Source organism: Limanda limanda, chromosome 17 (assembly GCF_963576545.1).
Source record: "Limanda limanda chromosome 17, fLimLim1.1, whole genome shotgun sequence".
NCBI classification, from domain to species: domain Eukaryota; kingdom Metazoa; phylum Chordata; class Actinopteri; order Pleuronectiformes; family Pleuronectidae; genus Limanda; species Limanda limanda.
This window is the reverse complement of record NC_083652.1, coordinates 8,958,572-8,976,446: the sequence shown is the minus strand read 5'-3', so window position 1 is coordinate 8,976,446 and position 17,875 is coordinate 8,958,572. Positions and strand designations below refer to the sequence as shown.

The window sequence follows — 17,875 nt, the reverse complement described above, 5'->3', positions numbered from 1 at the left end:
TAAGCCCCCAGAGTTTCCTGTAAGTGACTGTGAAGAACCGCTTTCCACCGGTGCAGTAAAATAAGTGTGTTCTGATAGAGTTTTGTTGAAAAGGTCTTTTTTTGCTGTGTTTGTGAAGAGAACAAAAAGAAGCAATAAGACAAAAGATACAATTCTAAGACTGGTGATTAAGAAAAACATTTAAAAACCACATAACTAAAAAACAATTGTACTGCTCGCCTATGAGGGCATATTTTTTAAGAAATGTTTTTTTCTTTGATTCTTCAGACAAACAGCCGCTGAAGAGCATCACTGAGCAATTCTTTCCAGTGTTAGACAGAAATACAATTTTTCCAACTCCTGCAAGAGCCCATTCACTTCAGTTGTTAAGGACTGTGGTTTCCAAACCCCCTGGAGGGGCTCGCAACACACTGAGGAGAGGGTCGCATGATGGTTTCCAGAAATCAAATACAATTTACAAAAGAGGATTTGAGCCATTATTGTTACAAGAGTTGAAAAAGATTCTCATTATATTGGGAGTAAATGGTGATGGTGATTTTTATTTGCTCATATAAATATTCTTCTAACAACTGCAGAGTGGTGGGGGTCTGACATTTTGATTTGTGGGGGTCAGAGGATGAAAAGTTTGGGAGCCCCTGGTTTAGGAGGTATGGTGATGATAATGACTGATTACTTATGGGACAGTTAATTATTTCCTATAGAAAATAGCACACATTACTCAAACCCAGTTGAGTGTTCTCTCAATTCTACAAAGTAAAGCAAATCAGATGGATTCAGTAAAAATCTGACTCCATCTCCACCTCACTGGTTACAACTGGCTCATTGCTGCCATCTACTGCACCAACAAGGTTTACACTAGAACAAGTTCAACGCCAGAGAAAACTAGGCAACTCTTAATAATATAGGTATATATTTATTCATACGTACATATTCATTTATATCGGTTAATTATAAAAAAAAGAAAAGAAAAAAAGGAAAAGATTTACAGTAATTTCATGAACTACAGTCATTGTCAAAATTGTTTTTTTGAAATTTCTCTGCTCTCAATCTACCATGAGCACACGCTGTAGATTCCTCTGCTGCCCTCTGGTTCCAGAGCGTGGACGCCCGTCCTCTGTGTAAACTGGTGAGAGTGAAACGAAAGGACACAGAGGTGTTTGATAATGTCAGGAAAGGTCAGTGCCGGGGTTTTGCTTTGCAGAGACGCGTAGTGTACTTTGCACCACAAAGAGGCTGAAGTCACGTTAGTTCCTTCTACAAATAAAACCTGTAATCCAGTCAATGTGTTTGCCTTGAGAGCACATGTCAGCTGCACTGGTGACTCAGCTCGTGCCCAACACAGTGAACCCTGATCGGGGGGGAGCAGGTGTTACATCCAGGCTAAATCCTGTGACTTTTTCTTTCCAATTGTCTTAACCCCAAACATGAATTAGATGCCTCCGCCATTTTGACTCGTTGTTGTTAATCCTTCCGTAAAACCCCCGTTCAAACAAAACAGATCAGACTGGATTACATTGGATTCATCTCAGTTTGTGTGATCCGGCCCGTTGTAGCTGTCAAATCATCAAGTCAATAGATTGATTATTCAAGGTTCTCGCCTGTTGGCATGAATCCTTCAAACCAGAGAACGATCCACATTCCACAATGGGTTAACCAATTTATACCTTGATCGATGTATTTTGGGCATGGTGCATTATGGGAGGGCGGTTTTTGGAAAAGCAAGCCATGAAAAAATAAACCGGAGAGGAAAAGCACACTTATGGGAGAAAAACCTGTTTCTGCAAGAGTGGCACACGATGTCCGAACAGCCATCTTGAGGACTTCTCTGTGATAGAAACATTCAATAAGCTACATCATACATACATACATGTCATCATCAACTCCCTCCTCGATTCACATAAAAATATCCAACTCACATTTAACATTTATTACAATTGCACTGGTGCCAACGCTTCCTCTGGACAAAGGCTACGCTCTGGACATTTAGTAACAAGAAACTCTTAATAAAAACACAAACTCCCTCAGATCAGAACTGAGGATCGGAAGGGGCCTCGAAAAAAAGAAAAACTCAACTTGGAGACACTGAACTCGTGACTTCAAACACAAAGCAGGCGCAATCCAAACCACACCAAAAACAGAAAAAGAGCAAAGAAAGAGAAAAGAGGGAAGAGATCCAGAGGAAAGGGGAAAGAAAAGCAGTAAAAAGACACGTTTATAAAATGAAAACGGGAAGAAAAGAGAGACAGAATAAAGCAGGTGCAAGTGCAGGAGGAGATATTCCATTAGAAAAGGCTTCAATACTTCATGGGGCAGGGGCTCAAGTTCAGTATAGCCCTCTGTTGTGACCAATCATTCCATCAGGTCTGTCAGCGAGACAGAATTGTGCGCTCAAAATTCCGTCGACTTCCTCTCGCGGTGACTCCACCGGTCTGATCTGGTCGTCATCTCCGACAGAGTCACCGGTCCCAGACAGACGGTAGGGAAGGAGGGAGGGGGGGGGTCACAGGTGGCAGGGTGTTACACACTGTCACTACGTACCCTGCAAGGCCTCATGGGAGCTGAGGAGTTGCTAATGCCACGCCGCCACTGGGGGCACGTTCCTCTCACCGCTTGCGTGTGGTTCACCAGTTCCTCGTCAACAGGAACCATCGCCGATGCAAAAACGAGAGCAAATAAAACAAAATGAAAATATACTTTGATTGTTTTCGGTTGGCTTTATCTTTCCATTGTCCTGTTTTCCGACAGCTTGATTTCGTGTAGTGATGTCTTCTTTTTTTTCCCCTCTGTCAAAAGACTGTCTTTAAAACTTGTTCTGCCGTTGACATGAGCTTTCACGGGTCAGCATCTGCTCATTTGTCCGACTCCAGAGTGAGCGTTGGCTCCTTTTCAACGCTCCGGCACGTATTCTCTCAGTTTCCTCGGAAAAGACCCATCAACATCTCCCATGATCCTCTGTTGTGTAGCTGGCTTCGACTCTCGGACTCCCACGGTCCTCATATATGTACAATTAGATTTTAAAAAACTAGAGGTGTTACATGCAACATTTGGCATCTTCTCAAGACCCCGCTTGTGAGTCTTAATTGGTGTCCATTTTTAGAAAAATATTAAAACTGTCTTTCTTTTCCCCTCTTCAATATATTGAAGCTTCTGATTGTAACAGAGAGAGGCGAGGGTACAGGTGTGGCAAGCTCAGTGTATGCATTCAAGTGAGGATTCCGATTTGTGTGTGTGTGTTGTTAATAAAATGTCTTCGATGGTGAGATTGTGGTCTTTTTTTAAAGTGTCTCATAATTGCTTTACTGTAAGTGCAAAGAGCTGCAAATATATATTTTCTAAAATCACACGACAGGCTTTCGGCTGCTTTATTGGAGGCTGCCCCCTTTTTTCTTTTTCTGTTTTTAATTGAACAGCCTGCAGAACAAAACTCACACAGGTCTTACTCAAGTGCCGGTCCCGTCTAGAGATAGCGGTTAAATGACCTTTGACACTCTGTGCAAGGGATCTTTCAGCCTATTTTAATATTCTGCTTGAAAGCTGTCGCTATAATTTGTCTCAAAGTGCTAAGTTACAGAAGAGTCTGGCTGCTTGCAAATACTGGACGATTATTTTCGATGTGAAGATCTTGTTGTGCAATTCTTTTAAAACAATTCTGTTCTGCGTGACTTGATAATGGTGGAAATCAAGATAGATTTTTTACATAACCCTCTTTGTAATACTGGTTTGTCTGTTGAACGCGGCCCAGGAATGCGCTGACATTCTTCTGAGAGTGAATCTCTGTGTACAGGTGTGTCTGCTATCAGCTCGTGTAGAAGGCTGTTCTATGCGTGTTTGTGGTGGGGAGAGCTGGGAATGTTTTTTGGGAGAGTTACCCAAGACCCTGTGGCGTTGTTTGGCTCTCTCCCTCTCTGTGAAGCTCCGAAAAGGGGACACACCAGCATGTACTCTTTGACAAGGGGCCGGCGTTGGGGTGGACAGCGGGTCGCGACGGGTCCAGTGACGGGCTGCGGGGACCGTGGATGAGGGACATGGGGACAGAGGAAGAGGGGTTGTTGTCTTTACATCATAGCAGGACACAGCAGCGGCAAAACCTCTGACGGCTGCCCCCCACCGAGGGGGGCGGAGTGACGGGAGCGAAGTACGCGTGCACTTTGATGTTAGGCAGATGGGTCTGTGGTGGAAAAGAAGGACACAGACGAAAATGTGTTAATGGTTCATACAAACACATAGGCGTCATCCATACTACTAAGTTTTTTGCTTGAAATCTGCATTTTGTCCACGCGAGCATCGTGTCATTGTAACAACAGCAGAACAGCTGTTAGCGGAGACAAGAGGGTAATTGATTATGATTATTATGTTAACTTCTAAAGCTGAAAGCTGAGGCTGATGCTGTTGTAGAAGATTAATTATAACATTAATGTTGTTTTCTTCTGGAAGGGGTTTATGTGATAGGACACTAATGAATCAGCGAAGGGGACGTCTTGACGGAAAAGACAAGCAAGCAGTTTTAAGTGGCTACGCCCTATTGAAATTGTAAGGATTATTATTATTATTAAATGATTCTTACCAACATGTAAGGGAACATGTTCATATTGACTGATCTACACAAAAATCGATACACAGGTGTATCATGACCAGACAAACAAAAAAGTCTATTGGTGCAATTTGAAAAACGCAACAGGAAGCCTGCTATTTGGCATTTAGTGGCTGTTCATTTTGGCCATATTCCATATTTTTACTTTGAGGTACTTACTTGTACCAGGGCTTACATCAGATCGACTTCAAATTGAGATGAGTGTCATCACAACAAGATCGATTTTTCGTCACAGTGTTACCGTGGCGTGTCGTCAAAATTTGCATACACGCCATTAAAACACGATGTTTAAATAAAAAAAAATGTAATTAAATTAAAAACTAAAAAAAAAATGTATAAATTAAAAAAAAGGTTTTTTTTGCAGTCTTGAGACCCAGTGTAGCAGAGGGACTCGTTTTAAAATCTACTTCTTACACTACAGCCCATTGTTTTGGCTGTGGTAGTATGGATACCACAGCTTCATACACGAGTGGCAACACTTTCTCTGACATAAAGTATGATTTATATCAAATGAAAAGTCACAGATGAGATCTTTTGATGGTATGGCCTGTTCTATTTGTACAGAGTGTTCACTCGCTGCTCTCCAGGAGACCGTTTGTGTTTCATACATTCATTTTGAGTCTTCATGTGTGGGTGGAGTGGTGACTCAAACATCAGAGCAAAAAAAATTGAAATTGATGGCATTTCAGCAAGAGGAGACAAAATGGTCCCTTTTCTGACCTTATTCATTATGACAAATCCATGTTTTCAAGAAAAACTGTCCAAGCAGCTGCAAACTATCAAGAACTTAACAGGTTGTGTGGACTGTGATGGAGGTTTACCATTCTGCATATCACAGTGAAATCTGACTCTTTCTTCCTTTGCTTTACAACTGTTGCTCCACTTCGTATTATGTTCAGTGTGGTTAGTGGTAACCACAAGCTGCACTGTAGCAGCGTATATGCTCCTTCATCATTAATGTTATCTACTGTCATGTTTTACCTTTGGTGTTGTGTGTGTTAAATAAATTACACTCCTAAAAAAGTTATGTGGTTGATATTTGTACAAGGTGTTCCTCATTTAAACACTAGTTCGACACTCTGGGAAATACTAAGCAAATTGCATAATCGCTGCTGAGACTTAGCTGAGAAGATTAATACTCCTCTCAAGTATGTGAAGTAAATATGTCGCCTCATTTTGCTTAGCTCAGCAAAGAAGGGAGGCAGAAAGCTAACCTGACTCAGTCTGAAGGAAAACAAAGGATCTGTGGAGCCCTTTCACGATTCCACAGCTCCCGATTAAGAGAAGTAACTGTGCCTGGCCAAGAAACAGTCCAGCACATAAAACCATAGAACCAGAATGTGATGGTTTTATGGATTAATTCAATAGGATCAGAAATCAGAGGATCTGATAGCTTGTTAGCTTTGAACAGAGACAGGCTAAATGTTTTCCTAGTTTGGCTACATATTTATCTACGTCTTAGATTTTCATAAAATGTCAAAATACGTTGGCCGTTTAAACGTCTTGCCTATCAGCCACACTGTCTATTTTATTTTTTTAAAGAAATTAAACTTGTTTGGTTCATTTTTGTTTATCAGAGGAAGTGCCTACATCACTACTTCTCAATGTTGGTCTGACACTGCAGTTTTATGGGGAAAGTGTAAGTGCCAAAAGTAGAGGATGACTCGGTCGGATTTTCACAAAGGTAGTGACCGAGCCCGATATTGGGATTGGGATTTTTATGTCCAAACCCTGACTAACCGCCTGACTAATAAAGCAACATTGCAAAAACTTCTATGTAATTATGAGGCGTGGGCCGTCACAGTTTGGGTAATCAAACACTGCACACAACTTCTAATGAGGCAGCTCACACTGATATCCAACGTTAAGTCAACACACAAATATCTGTTTTCAAAAGTTCATTACCTGATGGTAAAATTTCCTCACCATGGTATCTACTAATAATCTATGATAAATTAGATTGATTAGTGGGTAAAAGTCGAAAAAACTGAAATTAATAGAATTGCTTAGTAAGGTGCATGGTTGTCTTGCCCTCGACACATTGATTTGGCACATCCCATTAATCTGACTGAGCTGTGGTACATTTGTGAGACTATATTGGAGCATGTGGAGTTTACAGCATTGGTGATGACAGTTCATTCTGCCTATGAATCATGGCTTACTCACTGCCGTCAGCCCCCACAACTTACCCTTAGTCTCTTGATACCGGCGCGGGTGATCTGCTGGCAGTCGTAGAGCTCGATGCGATCCAGACTATGGCAGTTCTTTAGGTGCTCCAGGGAAGCGTCTGTGATCAGGGGGCAGTTGTCCAGCTCGATCACCTCCAGACGGTCGTGAGCGCATGGGCCGCTGCCGAGATGTCTGATGCCATCATCGGTGATCAGCTCACAGTGGGATAGACTCTACAGGAACACAGAGATACCAACGCAGGAGCTCGATGACTCAACCGTTTCTTTGAACAAGCTGTGATTTGGTGCTACAGAAGTAAAATATGTTTAAAGTGACACTCACCAGGACTTGCACACGAGGGCAGTATATAGACAGTTGGATGAGGGTTCCGTCTGTGATCTGATGCGAAGGTGGAAAAACAACAAGTGTCATAACTGAAGGCAATAATAGAAACATTATTTATGTAGTCAGATTGTTTATTTACCTGGACGCATTCTTCCAAATCCATTTTCTCAAGCTCATGACAATTCTACAGCAGAAAAACAGAGACAGACAACATGAAATACCGTGCATTTAGCATTTTGTGACCAAATCTTGCAGCTCTCCAGACATCAAAAATGATCATTATCTGAATTTTGAACATTAAAGTCTGGTTGCTGTGTATGTGTATAGCTGCTTTCAGACACCCACAGAACACAAAATAATCTCCTGACATTATCCAGAGGGGCTGTTTCTGAGAACGTAAATGTCCAAGTGAGAAGCTCCAGATTTTCTCCTGAGTTCCTTCCCCCCGGTCTGTAGTAAAAACTCCAGATAATGTCAGAATGAAATTTCCGACACAACACAAATACAAAGCTGACAAACACAAAAGAGAAAAATATCTCCTAGTAAGAAAAGCGGGGCCATACACATAGAAGACAGTGACGAAGATGTGGAGTTATTGTTGAAAAGGGCTGGAAACGGTGTCGATTTGCTGTTGACAAAAACATGTGATCTCTGCAGGGAAATTAATACCTGCACCACCCCTCACCCGAATGCTCCAGGGATTTATGTGTTTGACTGTGTGTGAACAACTCATAGACATACTCACCCTTGCTAATGTAGTGAAACCCACATCTGTAAGCTGGGAGCAGCGGGCTACTTCTAATATTCTAAAAGGAGGACAAAAGAAAAGAGTTGCACAATGGCAGCATCACTTTCTGAGTTCTTGTGCTGAGAGCATAGACTGTACTTTAAACTAACTCGATCTACAGCAGTAAGGCTTTTTATAGCTTTACTGCAGAAAGACCCATATGTTAATTAAACTTATTCTTGATTTTCACTATTACCTAAATCTTATCTGCTGGACGCCACTGTATTTTTAAGCTTTTTTCTCTTTTTCTAAATTGTTTTTGCATAATCTCAAAAAAGAAAGCTTAAACATAAACTCATTAAAACATAAATTAATGTCACAACCATGGTGAGAGTTTAACGTTTTTAGCTGAGTCTAGAAGGACATAGTTAAGTTCAGTGCGTGTGTGTGTTTTTCAAGGTTTACCTGAGGCGAGGGCAGTTCTGTCCCAGGGCGTGAAGGATGGCGTCTGTGATGTTAGCACAGCCTGACACACACAGAGACTGCAGGCGGTGACAACCTCTGCAAATTGTGATGAGGCCCTCATCTGTGATCTGCTGCTCAGAGAAAGACAAAATGTGGTTTTGTGAGGTGGGGGGGGGGTCTTCTACTGTGAATGCAACAATAAACCAACTTTTCCTGTGCTCACTGATGGGGGAAAAGTCATTTCTGTCCCCTGCATTTTTCTTTTTAAATTTTGCCGGAGATAGACGGAGGGAGAGGAGGTAGAAAACGGACTGGGCATGGCCAGAAAATGGACGGTAACAAAGAGGAGGAAGAGCTGGGACAAGATGAGACGGTGAGTTCCTGGGGTGTGAGATGAGATGATGGAGGAGAAAGATACAATTGAAAGAAGGGAAATCACAGAAAAGAATCTGGATCGTCAGAGGAGGCCAGGCAGACTTTTGGTAATATGTGCTGGATGGGGCTGTCTACAGGTAGCTTTGAGTTGACGAGCACAGTGTGTTCTTGGTGTCCGTCATACATTCTCTGAAAATGACTTATCTTACTTACTGAACACGTCTGCAGGTTGAGCGTGACCAGCTCGGGACAGTGAGCCCCGATGTGCTTCAGAGCCTCATCTTCTAGCTGTGAAAGACGTCAGAGGAAAGACATTGGTCATTCGAAATCATACTACACTGGAATACTGAGATCCTCCCACTGAGTCCTTCAACACCTCTTGGTATAATAAAAAACATTTCAACAACACCACACAAACCACTACAGCCTCTAGATCTGCAGCTAAATAATCATGAAGTTGAGTCAAAACAGTTGGTAACTCAGTGTTTCCTCTATATTGTGTTTTTTATCTTTTAAATGAATGATATTTCATATTCACAGAAATACATGGGGCCTCTTCCCACGTTAAGGTTGACCTTTGGTATAACAGGGAAGTCCCATCTAGGGTTTTTCTGTGAAATGTGCCTGCTAAGTCTTTCCTCAGAACGCTCATGGGCTGCACAGGAAGTCGTGCATTTTCTGTTTGTGGTACCACAACGTTGTTCTGTTTAGTTAGAATTAGTAAAAGCCAGAGTGACAAAACACAAGAAGATACTGAACACATGAAGAGTTACAGTTACATTTAATAATGCTATTATGGTGCCTGTTTGTTCAGCAATTGAAACCAGTTCACAACTTTTCAACATAAAAGCTATATTATTATAAGCAACAATAAAATGAATATTGTGTGAGTGAAGTGAGTGTATGAATGTTGACACATGTGAATGTCTTTCAGTCTGATATGGTGAGTTAATAAGGACAAATTATCAAAATGGTCTTGCAGGCAAGATACGATTGCCACCAGTTGCTGTAGGTTATCCAGGGACATACAAGAAGTTGTTCAACTCTGTCCATGGAATAAAGGCACACTGCCCAGGCCATGGTCTGTATCTCCAGCAGTACCTGTGTGCAGCCTTTGAGGAAAAGGCCCTTGAGCCCAGGGCAGGAGCGCACCAGGGCCTGGATGCCATCCTTGGTGACCTGATCACACCACGAGATGTTGAGCTGCTCCAGCAGGGGACAACCCTCACTTAGAGCAGAAAAAGAAGAAAGACAGGAAAGATGCGAAAGTCAGATTTTTCTACAACATTTGTATCAGCTGTGTCTCAAACTCTCTCTTTCTGAATTCATATTCCCTCAAGAAATGCATACAGTGGGATCCAAAGGTCACATATTGCTGAGCTTACACACCTGAGAGCTTTCAATGACAGGTTGGTGATTGAGGTACAGGAGGCCAGGTCCAGGTGCTTCAGCTTAGGGCAGAACTTACTGAGGCTGTTACATGTGCTGCAGAGGGAAAAGACAGTGAGTGTTTTGAAGGGGAGATATTGAGTCTCGTTTCATAAGCAGCTGTGTTACATGAACCACACACACACACACCTGTCAGTGATCTTGGTGCAGCCATTCAGACTGAGAAGCTCGATGTTCCTGCAGTTCTGTGAGAAAGTCCTGCAGTAGAAAAAAGCCCGAACATTTTTTTAATGGCTGTCAAACTTAACATGTCTCTTTCTCTCTCAAGGGTCTAAGCTAGAACAATCATTTCTGTGGGGCTAAGTTCTCACCAAACTCACCTCAGGGCACTGTCACCCACACCCAGGCACCCCCGCAGGCTCAGCTTTCTGAGAAACCCCCCACATCGCTTTGAGATATTCTCCACCACCCGGCCCTGGAACAAAAACAATCCATTCAGCCTGCTGCATTGACTTGGACACCTTGACTTTAAAGCTGGGGTTGGTTAGACTGGAAAAGCTGGCAAGAGCAGGCTACAATATGCAATCGATACATCCCACCCTCTCCTATCGGCCTCTCGTCAAAGCTACCACCCCAAAACACATGAACTCGAACTGCCTGACGACATAGCTGACTTCTCTGTGACTCTAACTAACTTCCGGCTATTGCCTCTGCTTCAGTGTTGTCTGTCTCTCCAGCGTGAAGTCATGCGTAGTTAGAGCACAGTTTTGGTTGTGTTTATTACAATCATGCAAGGGACACAGACACAAGCTTTTCTTCCTTTTTTTCTCTCAGACAACTTCATATATTTATGGCTATCGGGACGTGACGAGGATTTCAATAAGTAAGTGTTTCAGAAACCAGGGGTGATGAAACACAGCAAAATACTGAAGTTGCAATTTAAGAGAAAAGTAGATGGATGGGTAGATCGGAGATGCTCACCTCAATGTCCCTCTGAAAGTCAAAGAGGTCAATTCGTTGCCAGTTGCTGCCGTCCAAGGCCAGAACGTTCCAGGACTGAAAGCAGGGAGGGAGACACAAACATTTAGGGTCAAGTATTCCTTTTTTTTTTAACTTACCACACGAACATACACACACACACACACACAGAATACACACTGAAACAAACAGAGTCACGTACACATGCATACACACACCTCGTGAACACAGACTCACCCGCGAGACCTGGGCACAGCGACAGAGTGTCACCACATCCAGAAAGGAGAAGATTCTGGAAGACAGACAGGGGAGGTTTTAGAATCCCTGATACCCCGTTGCCAGAAGCTTCCTCTTTGCATTTGACTCTGCATCAAACTCAACCCTGCGTTTGCTTCCGCTCACGGCACAGGGACCGGAGTGAATCAGCTAATATTGACAACAGAATAGTAAGTTTTCCCCGTTTGCAGGATAGATGCAGTTTTACTCAAAGTGGGGTCCTGGCAAGGAAGATGCACAATCTGATTCTAATGAACAGAGCTAGAAACTTAATTCAGGATCCTTCAATGCGACAAAAATCTGTGTTAGTGTTGAAGCAGGGATGGGGTGAGTCCCAGTATAGCTTGCCAGCCTCACAAATCAGGGTCGTTGCACCTAGTGAGGCAGCACAGAGTCAGCAGCCGCAGAGCCGACAGCTTGGCTGGCAAGGCCGAGGCTTGAGATATGGCCTTCATTTTCTGTTTGCTCTGGCAGACAGAAGTTTTTTTGTGTGTCTGAAATCAATCAGCATCAGTTTTTATTACAGGTTCTGCGCTAGGGGAGGTGGGTATAGAGGGGAAATCTGCATCAGAGTGATTATTTCAGAGGCAATATTTGATAAAGGCCTATTGGGCATGCAGCATACGAGTGTGAGATACTCTTTATGAAGTGACAAAGCAAATTGTGCCTTTGTGTATGATCTGATGTGCAGCAGGGGAGCGATAACAGGCAGGGGACTTGTTACATGCCGTTTCCATTCACAAAAAATATAATAACCCTGCAGGGAGTCTGAAGGGTTTCAAAATGCAACTCACCGCAGCAACAGCTCCTTGGGCAGCTTCTTATTGATGACTGCCTCGTCACTGTTTGTGAACATCTGTAAGAATGCAATGGATAATGTTAGTTCAGTGTCAGCATGGCTTCCCGCCCTCCTCCATTCACTAATCACCCAAGGACGGCCCCAGCACGTAAGCAAGGATAAAAGATAGTAATCTCATTAGCTGAGATAGCGACAATGTTAAGTCTTTATAAAACACTGAGGTGTGCAGACAGGATTCAGTGTCTTCTCAGCAGTAACAACAGGTTGTACTGTTGACTGCAGAGCTGTGATGGCCTCTGCTTTCTTCTTATCTGCTCTGCAAGCGTGTTCTTTCGTCACTTCCTGGGTTGTTTACAGTGTTGGGTTTGTCCCAGCGTCCAAATCAGCAATGTACACTTTTACAATATATCTCTTGTGACTCTCAGACAAACATCTCGAGTTCCTAGAAACAGCTAATGGATTTCCACACAAATAAATGCATCATGTGTGAGCACAAATACTAGCCTATAACCTACAGTCAAGGCTGCGATAAACAAAAAAAGACATAAATTAGCATTTATTACAAATGCTCACACACACACCCACTGACTGAGGACTGCAAGATTCCCATAATCTGTGGTAAATCATACTCTGATAGATTGTAAAACGCAATTATGCTGAGACAATGGCGTTTGGGAGCATCCACATAACCACAACGAGTCGAATGAAGCAACATCTGGCCCAATCCTTTTTCCTCCATAGATTTAGAAAGATAAATCTAAACCATGCAGGGACCGGGTAATTGAAGGGTGGGGACTTTGGTGTGTAAATAATAAAAAAAAATGCAGGAAGGCACGTTATTTACAAGAGGCAAACATCTGTGACAAGATCAACAAGGAATTTGCAAGTCCTCCTTTTTTGCACTTCCTTACAGGTACAAAAATAAATAAAACTCTGTGACCCAAGAATAAATTAATGCTTTATTCATTGTGCTTAAACAAAAGAGGTAATTAGCATATTTTAACAGAGGATCTTGTGTGCCATTTGTAATTATCGGCGTTTATCCTAAAACCACATTAACAATAGCTTCAGAATGTGAGGGACTTGAGCAAACCTATTCACGAAAAAAACAAGTCTACAGATTGAAATTATTGACTGGATCAGTTCTGGGTCAAAGCCTCTCCATGTCGCTCCACATCTCCCTGCTAAACATACAAACTCCACACACACGCACACACAGCTGTCTACGCCGGGCTGCCTGCCAGCACAGACGTGTAAAATTCGAAGCGAGTAAGAAGAGACAGGCATTTGCCATTTGGATTTGGGGCAAACTGCCTCTGACAGCTCGCCTTCCAAAGCACTACGCGCTGGCCAAATAATCCAGGGCCCTTTACAAAGAACCAGATGCACATGGTCAACGGGCATACACTGTCCCCTTTTGTAATCTAACATAAAATGAACCTGCTGCCGCATGAATGTGAGCATTATGTTTTCTCCACTGGTCAGCTATAGTCGGTGATGCAGGCCCTGGCAGGAGGTGAAAAGCTGGGAAAGCTGTTACCTCCAGCTACAGAGCAAAACAAAAACCGAAAATATTTTTAGATAAACATTTGTGGTTTTTTGAAAAGACCCCTTCCTCAAGTTTAATTGATGTGGTGTGTAGCATATATTGACATTGTATAAGTGGCTTAAATGGGCTCAGTAAATTAGTTTAACTTCCACTACACCCAAAGTTCAGGACTAATAGATATATGTAATACCCAAGAGACAGACTATTTTGTTGTTTATAGATTAAGCTTCTTCAACAAACTTAAACACACAATAATATAGAATGCGGCAGCACTGCGATCACAATGCGTTTTATATTTTATTTTGTACCTTTTTAACTGGGAAAATTACATTTTGAAGCACTCATATGTGTCTTCTTTGTTTTGTTAAGGGCTGGTATACAATAGTTCAGTGTCTACTGCCAGAGCATGGAAGACAGACAGAATATAAGAGAAAACAACCGACCATGCCTTTCAAAGTAAAACTCCTCATTGGCAAATAAACCATGCCAATGCGTCATTTAGTTAGCGATGTGTGCTAACAGTGGGTTGAATTTTACAAAAGATCTGTATTGTTTTTTTAAGTCATCCTTCCTACGGACTATTAATTTAAAAAAAAGTAGCCAATACATACAAATCTGTGGCTCTTTTTTGAAGACAGAGGATTGGATTAGTGATTTTTTCCCCACACTTCCACACAGTAGGTCATAAATGGTAGTATGAAGGAACTGTATAGGGTATAAACAACTTTTGCAGTTCCACATTCAAAACATGGACACACACATATATGGCAGAACTTTTTTGAAAATGGGCTGTTCTCTTGGCCTGAGCTATTGAATAAATATTTTGTGTCATTAGTGAGTCCCCCTCTAACAGTTCTACAATATACTGCCTATTTATTAGTAAAGAGATTTATATTAACAGTCTGTGGTGCAGAGTGAAATTTAAAAACTGTGTTCATCCTACTTAAGATTTTCTAGTCAATCTTTTACCTAAAAATGAAACAGAATTTATTTTATTACTATTCACATCTGATGCTAAAATGTTAGTAGGATACGAAGAGGACCTGTTCAACTCGGTCCTCAGACTGAAGGCACACTGCCCTGCCCCGACAAAATATTGTCTGCCTCTTTATTTATGTTTCATTCATAGTGAACACAATGCATGTCCGTGGGCGCATGCCACGTCTTTATAAGGTGACCTGTTCACAAAATATGGGTTCCACATTCAGACAGGCAGACATTTGCAGGGCTAATAAATGCCACACCCAACAATCTCCCTTCACTCAAATTGGGCAATTTGATAAAAAAAAAAGGGGATGATTGCGATTCTTCGCTTTTACTTCGAAATACAAGGTAGCGCCACTTCCGAGTGTCTCTGTTGTCCCAGGGCCCGTGAACGTCACACGGCGGCTCTGCCCCAGCTGTCGGGCCAGAAGGCGACGGCCTGGATCTGCCGAGTCGTCAGCTGTTGCTCCGTTAAAAATAAATAAAACCACGCACAAATCCCACGCTAGCCGGGGATTAAACTACAGGCGACACGGGGCCAATGTCACCGGCGGACGTGTGTTGTTACACACGTCCGCCGCTTTCGCCCCCAAATAAAAAAAAACAAATCAGCTCCGCTGCGTGGCTGCGACACAAAGTTTATGATAAAATCACTGGGACGACATTAAGAAAACCGTGTGTTTGTGTGTACAGGTGCTAGCTGCTAGCATTGTGCACCAGGTTGTGTGGTGTTGCATGTTGTGCTAGCTTGGGCCTGCTTGTGCAAAGTTGTGTGCTAACACAGCGAGCGTGTAGCATCACAACCCGAGGCCCCCTGCAGCCGCAGCGGCCGTGGACAGCCACAACACTCGCTAGACAAACACACAAAAGTCACACAAGTAGATATGAAGACACATCTATATATCGGCGTCTGTTTATTTGTCAACTAAAGTCAATGATTGTCTTTTAATTTACCACTAAATACGTTCATATCTAGAGGGGCTGTCCTCGTTGTGCTCCGTCGCCTCATTGTCTTTGTTTTGACGGCGCACAGGGAAACGAGGACATCATTTTCGACACCTTTTTAAAGAGAAATACAAAATTAACTGCGGGACAACACGACAGGTCCTGCGGGGAACCCCCGAGCTGTGTCCCGGGGAGCTGACACGCCGGGCCTGGGCTGTGTCGATCCAACAAAACAAGCGTTCGACCTGAAATCCCAAAACACCGAGCGACTGCGGAAGCTGCCTCAGCCACAATAAACACAGCGGCGGTCCTCTCGCAGGCCCGGAGCCGAACCTGCAGAGCAGCCGCTGGACTGCGAGGCGACGACTGTCAAGTTCACGTCCGTGGACGAAAAAACCCACAACACTCACCTCGAACCGGCTCCGGGAAACACCGTTTACCTCCTTCCCCATGTCGGGACGCTGGCGGCTACCGACGCAGTGACTTCGGTGCGGGCGCAGTGAACAGCGGACACGGGCCCTCTACCTGCCGAGTCCCCGCCACGACTCTCATGCTACCGTCCTCTCGGTGGCTCCGGGGCTGCGGTGCCGCTGGGGCTGGAGCAGGAAGGCAGGCTCTGTGAGAACACTGGGGCTGCAGGAGGCTACTGGGCTGCAGGAGGCTACTGGCACCAGCCAGCCAATGAGCCAGTGGTCGCTCTTCTGCTCGGCTCGTCCTCACCTCCTCCTCCCCCCCGTGCGGCCTGCATCCATCCACACAAAAGCCCGACAAGAATACGAGCTGGCTGACCAACATGGAGCTGGTACTACGCCTACATGTCTTGGAAATAATATATATAATGACAAATAAGTACTAATTCCCCCGGAACACATTAATAAGGAGACTGCCTTACTTTGCCTACTTGTTGGCTGGCCTCACAATGAGACAGGGCCCCAGCAACAAGCTCAGGAATGAATACAAACATTAAAATGTCCATAAAATGAATACGTGGATGAAGGCAACAGGATTTATTAATCGTTTTTTAATTAATCTGTTAAAAAAAAGTTTTATTTCAGACAGAGCAACAACAATAGTGAGAATATGCATAGTTGTAATTTCTCCGCTAAAATCTAAAATGACAAAATATCTTAAGATCTAGGTATAATAATAATAACTGATTTCGATGAAAACCCTGTTATTGAAACGTTCATAATCCATGTACCGCTCATCTTAGTGCAAAGGAGCGACCACAGAATCAGAGGACTTGTTGTTTTATGATATATGAATCATTTAAACGTGTGTTGTCTCTATTTTATCACGTTTAATCTTCTCACACAACTTTGTTATTTCTGCAAAAGACGCCACTTCCTTGTTTCCCCGTGGCCACGCCCCAGGCAGACAGCGAATCCAATCAGCATCTAGGGTGGCTCTTCGTCACGCTACGTCATCATACCGCTTGTCAACAGGTCATTTGGTCTAAAGTGCAACATTTATGCATCTTAGTGGACTTATTTTACATTTCTGATACGTCCCACACGTTTCTTCCTTGACCCATAATTATAGAAGTAATCACAATAATAATGTGCATGTGTAATTGTTGCTATATGTGTATCATAAATGTTTAGGGGGTATTAAAACATGCTAAATATCAGTGCAGTTATGGTTTATTGTGATGGGAATAATGATAAAATGACAAATCAAATTCCGGGGTTAGTACTTTTAAGTATGACTCGCTGAAAAATCCATATCCAATGAATTTAGAAACAATTTTCATTTCAAAAGTTGAATTACTGGATGCAAAATGTCTTTTACACAATTCCTAATAAATTGTACAAGGGGTTTAAGTTTCTAAATACTTTCTGAGTGAGTTGCCTAATAAACGAGACTTGGCTTCCAAACCAGGTGTTGCTGAGCATAGTAAATTGACCACTTCACCAGACAAAGTTAAAAACAACCCTTCTCATATCAAACTTACATATATCATCCTGCTTGTAGTGAAGGTCCGTCTTCTTTGCAAAATTGAACAATACACATTCCACACAAAGCTGGAATTTATAGTTATTTAGGGCCCGAGCACTGACATCAAAGGTGTCAGGTGAGACCCTATTGAAATTGTAAGGATTATTATTATTATTATTATTATTATTCAGGCAAATGAATTGGCTTATTGAGGGCTTTAACATGCTCAACTTCTTACCAAAATTTGCAGAAAGTAAGAAAGTGGTGAAAATTTACGTATTCTGAAGGAATTTTCAATGGGTGTCGCAAAATGGCTCAACGGTGCCCTCCGAGACCCCCGAGACC

General features: G+C 42.8%; 1 protein-coding gene across 1 annotated transcript; it reads right to left on the bottom strand.

Moving 5' to 3' along the window:
* Nucleotides 1-893: 893 nt before the first annotated feature.
* Nucleotides 894-16,320, bottom strand: fbxl20 (F-box and leucine-rich repeat protein 20). Its single transcript, XM_061089431.1, has 15 exons — nucleotides 16,003-16,320; nucleotides 12,110-12,171; nucleotides 11,277-11,331; nucleotides 11,043-11,117; nucleotides 10,442-10,536; nucleotides 10,251-10,319; nucleotides 10,062-10,157; nucleotides 9,774-9,900; nucleotides 8,886-8,960; nucleotides 8,298-8,428; nucleotides 7,851-7,911; nucleotides 7,245-7,289; nucleotides 7,103-7,159; nucleotides 6,781-6,993; nucleotides 894-4,168 (listed from the first exon to the last, which is right to left on the bottom strand). The coding sequence occupies exons 1-15, from the start codon at nucleotides 16,042-16,044 to the stop codon at nucleotides 4,061-4,063; spliced, it is 1,311 nt and encodes a 436-aa protein (XP_060945414.1). The 5' UTR covers nucleotides 16,045-16,320; the 3' UTR covers nucleotides 894-4,060.
* Nucleotides 16,321-17,875: the final 1,555 nt, after the last annotated feature.

What these genes read in the sequence shown, in the direction of transcription:
- fbxl20 (XM_061089431.1), bottom strand. Translation starts at nt 16,044, where the DNA reads ATGGGGAAGGAGGTAAACGGTGTTTCCCGGAGCCGGTTCGAG. An exon ending in TCAACCTGCAGACGTGTTCA is followed by an intron (nt 8,429 to 8,885) that starts GTAAGTAAGATA and finishes TTCTCTGAGCAG; the next exon opens with CAGATCACAGATGAGGGCCT. An exon ending in CAGAACTGCCCTCGCCTCAG is followed by an intron (nt 7,912 to 8,297) that starts GTAAACCTTGAA and finishes TCCTCCTTTTAG; the next exon opens with AATATTAGAAGTAGCCCGCT.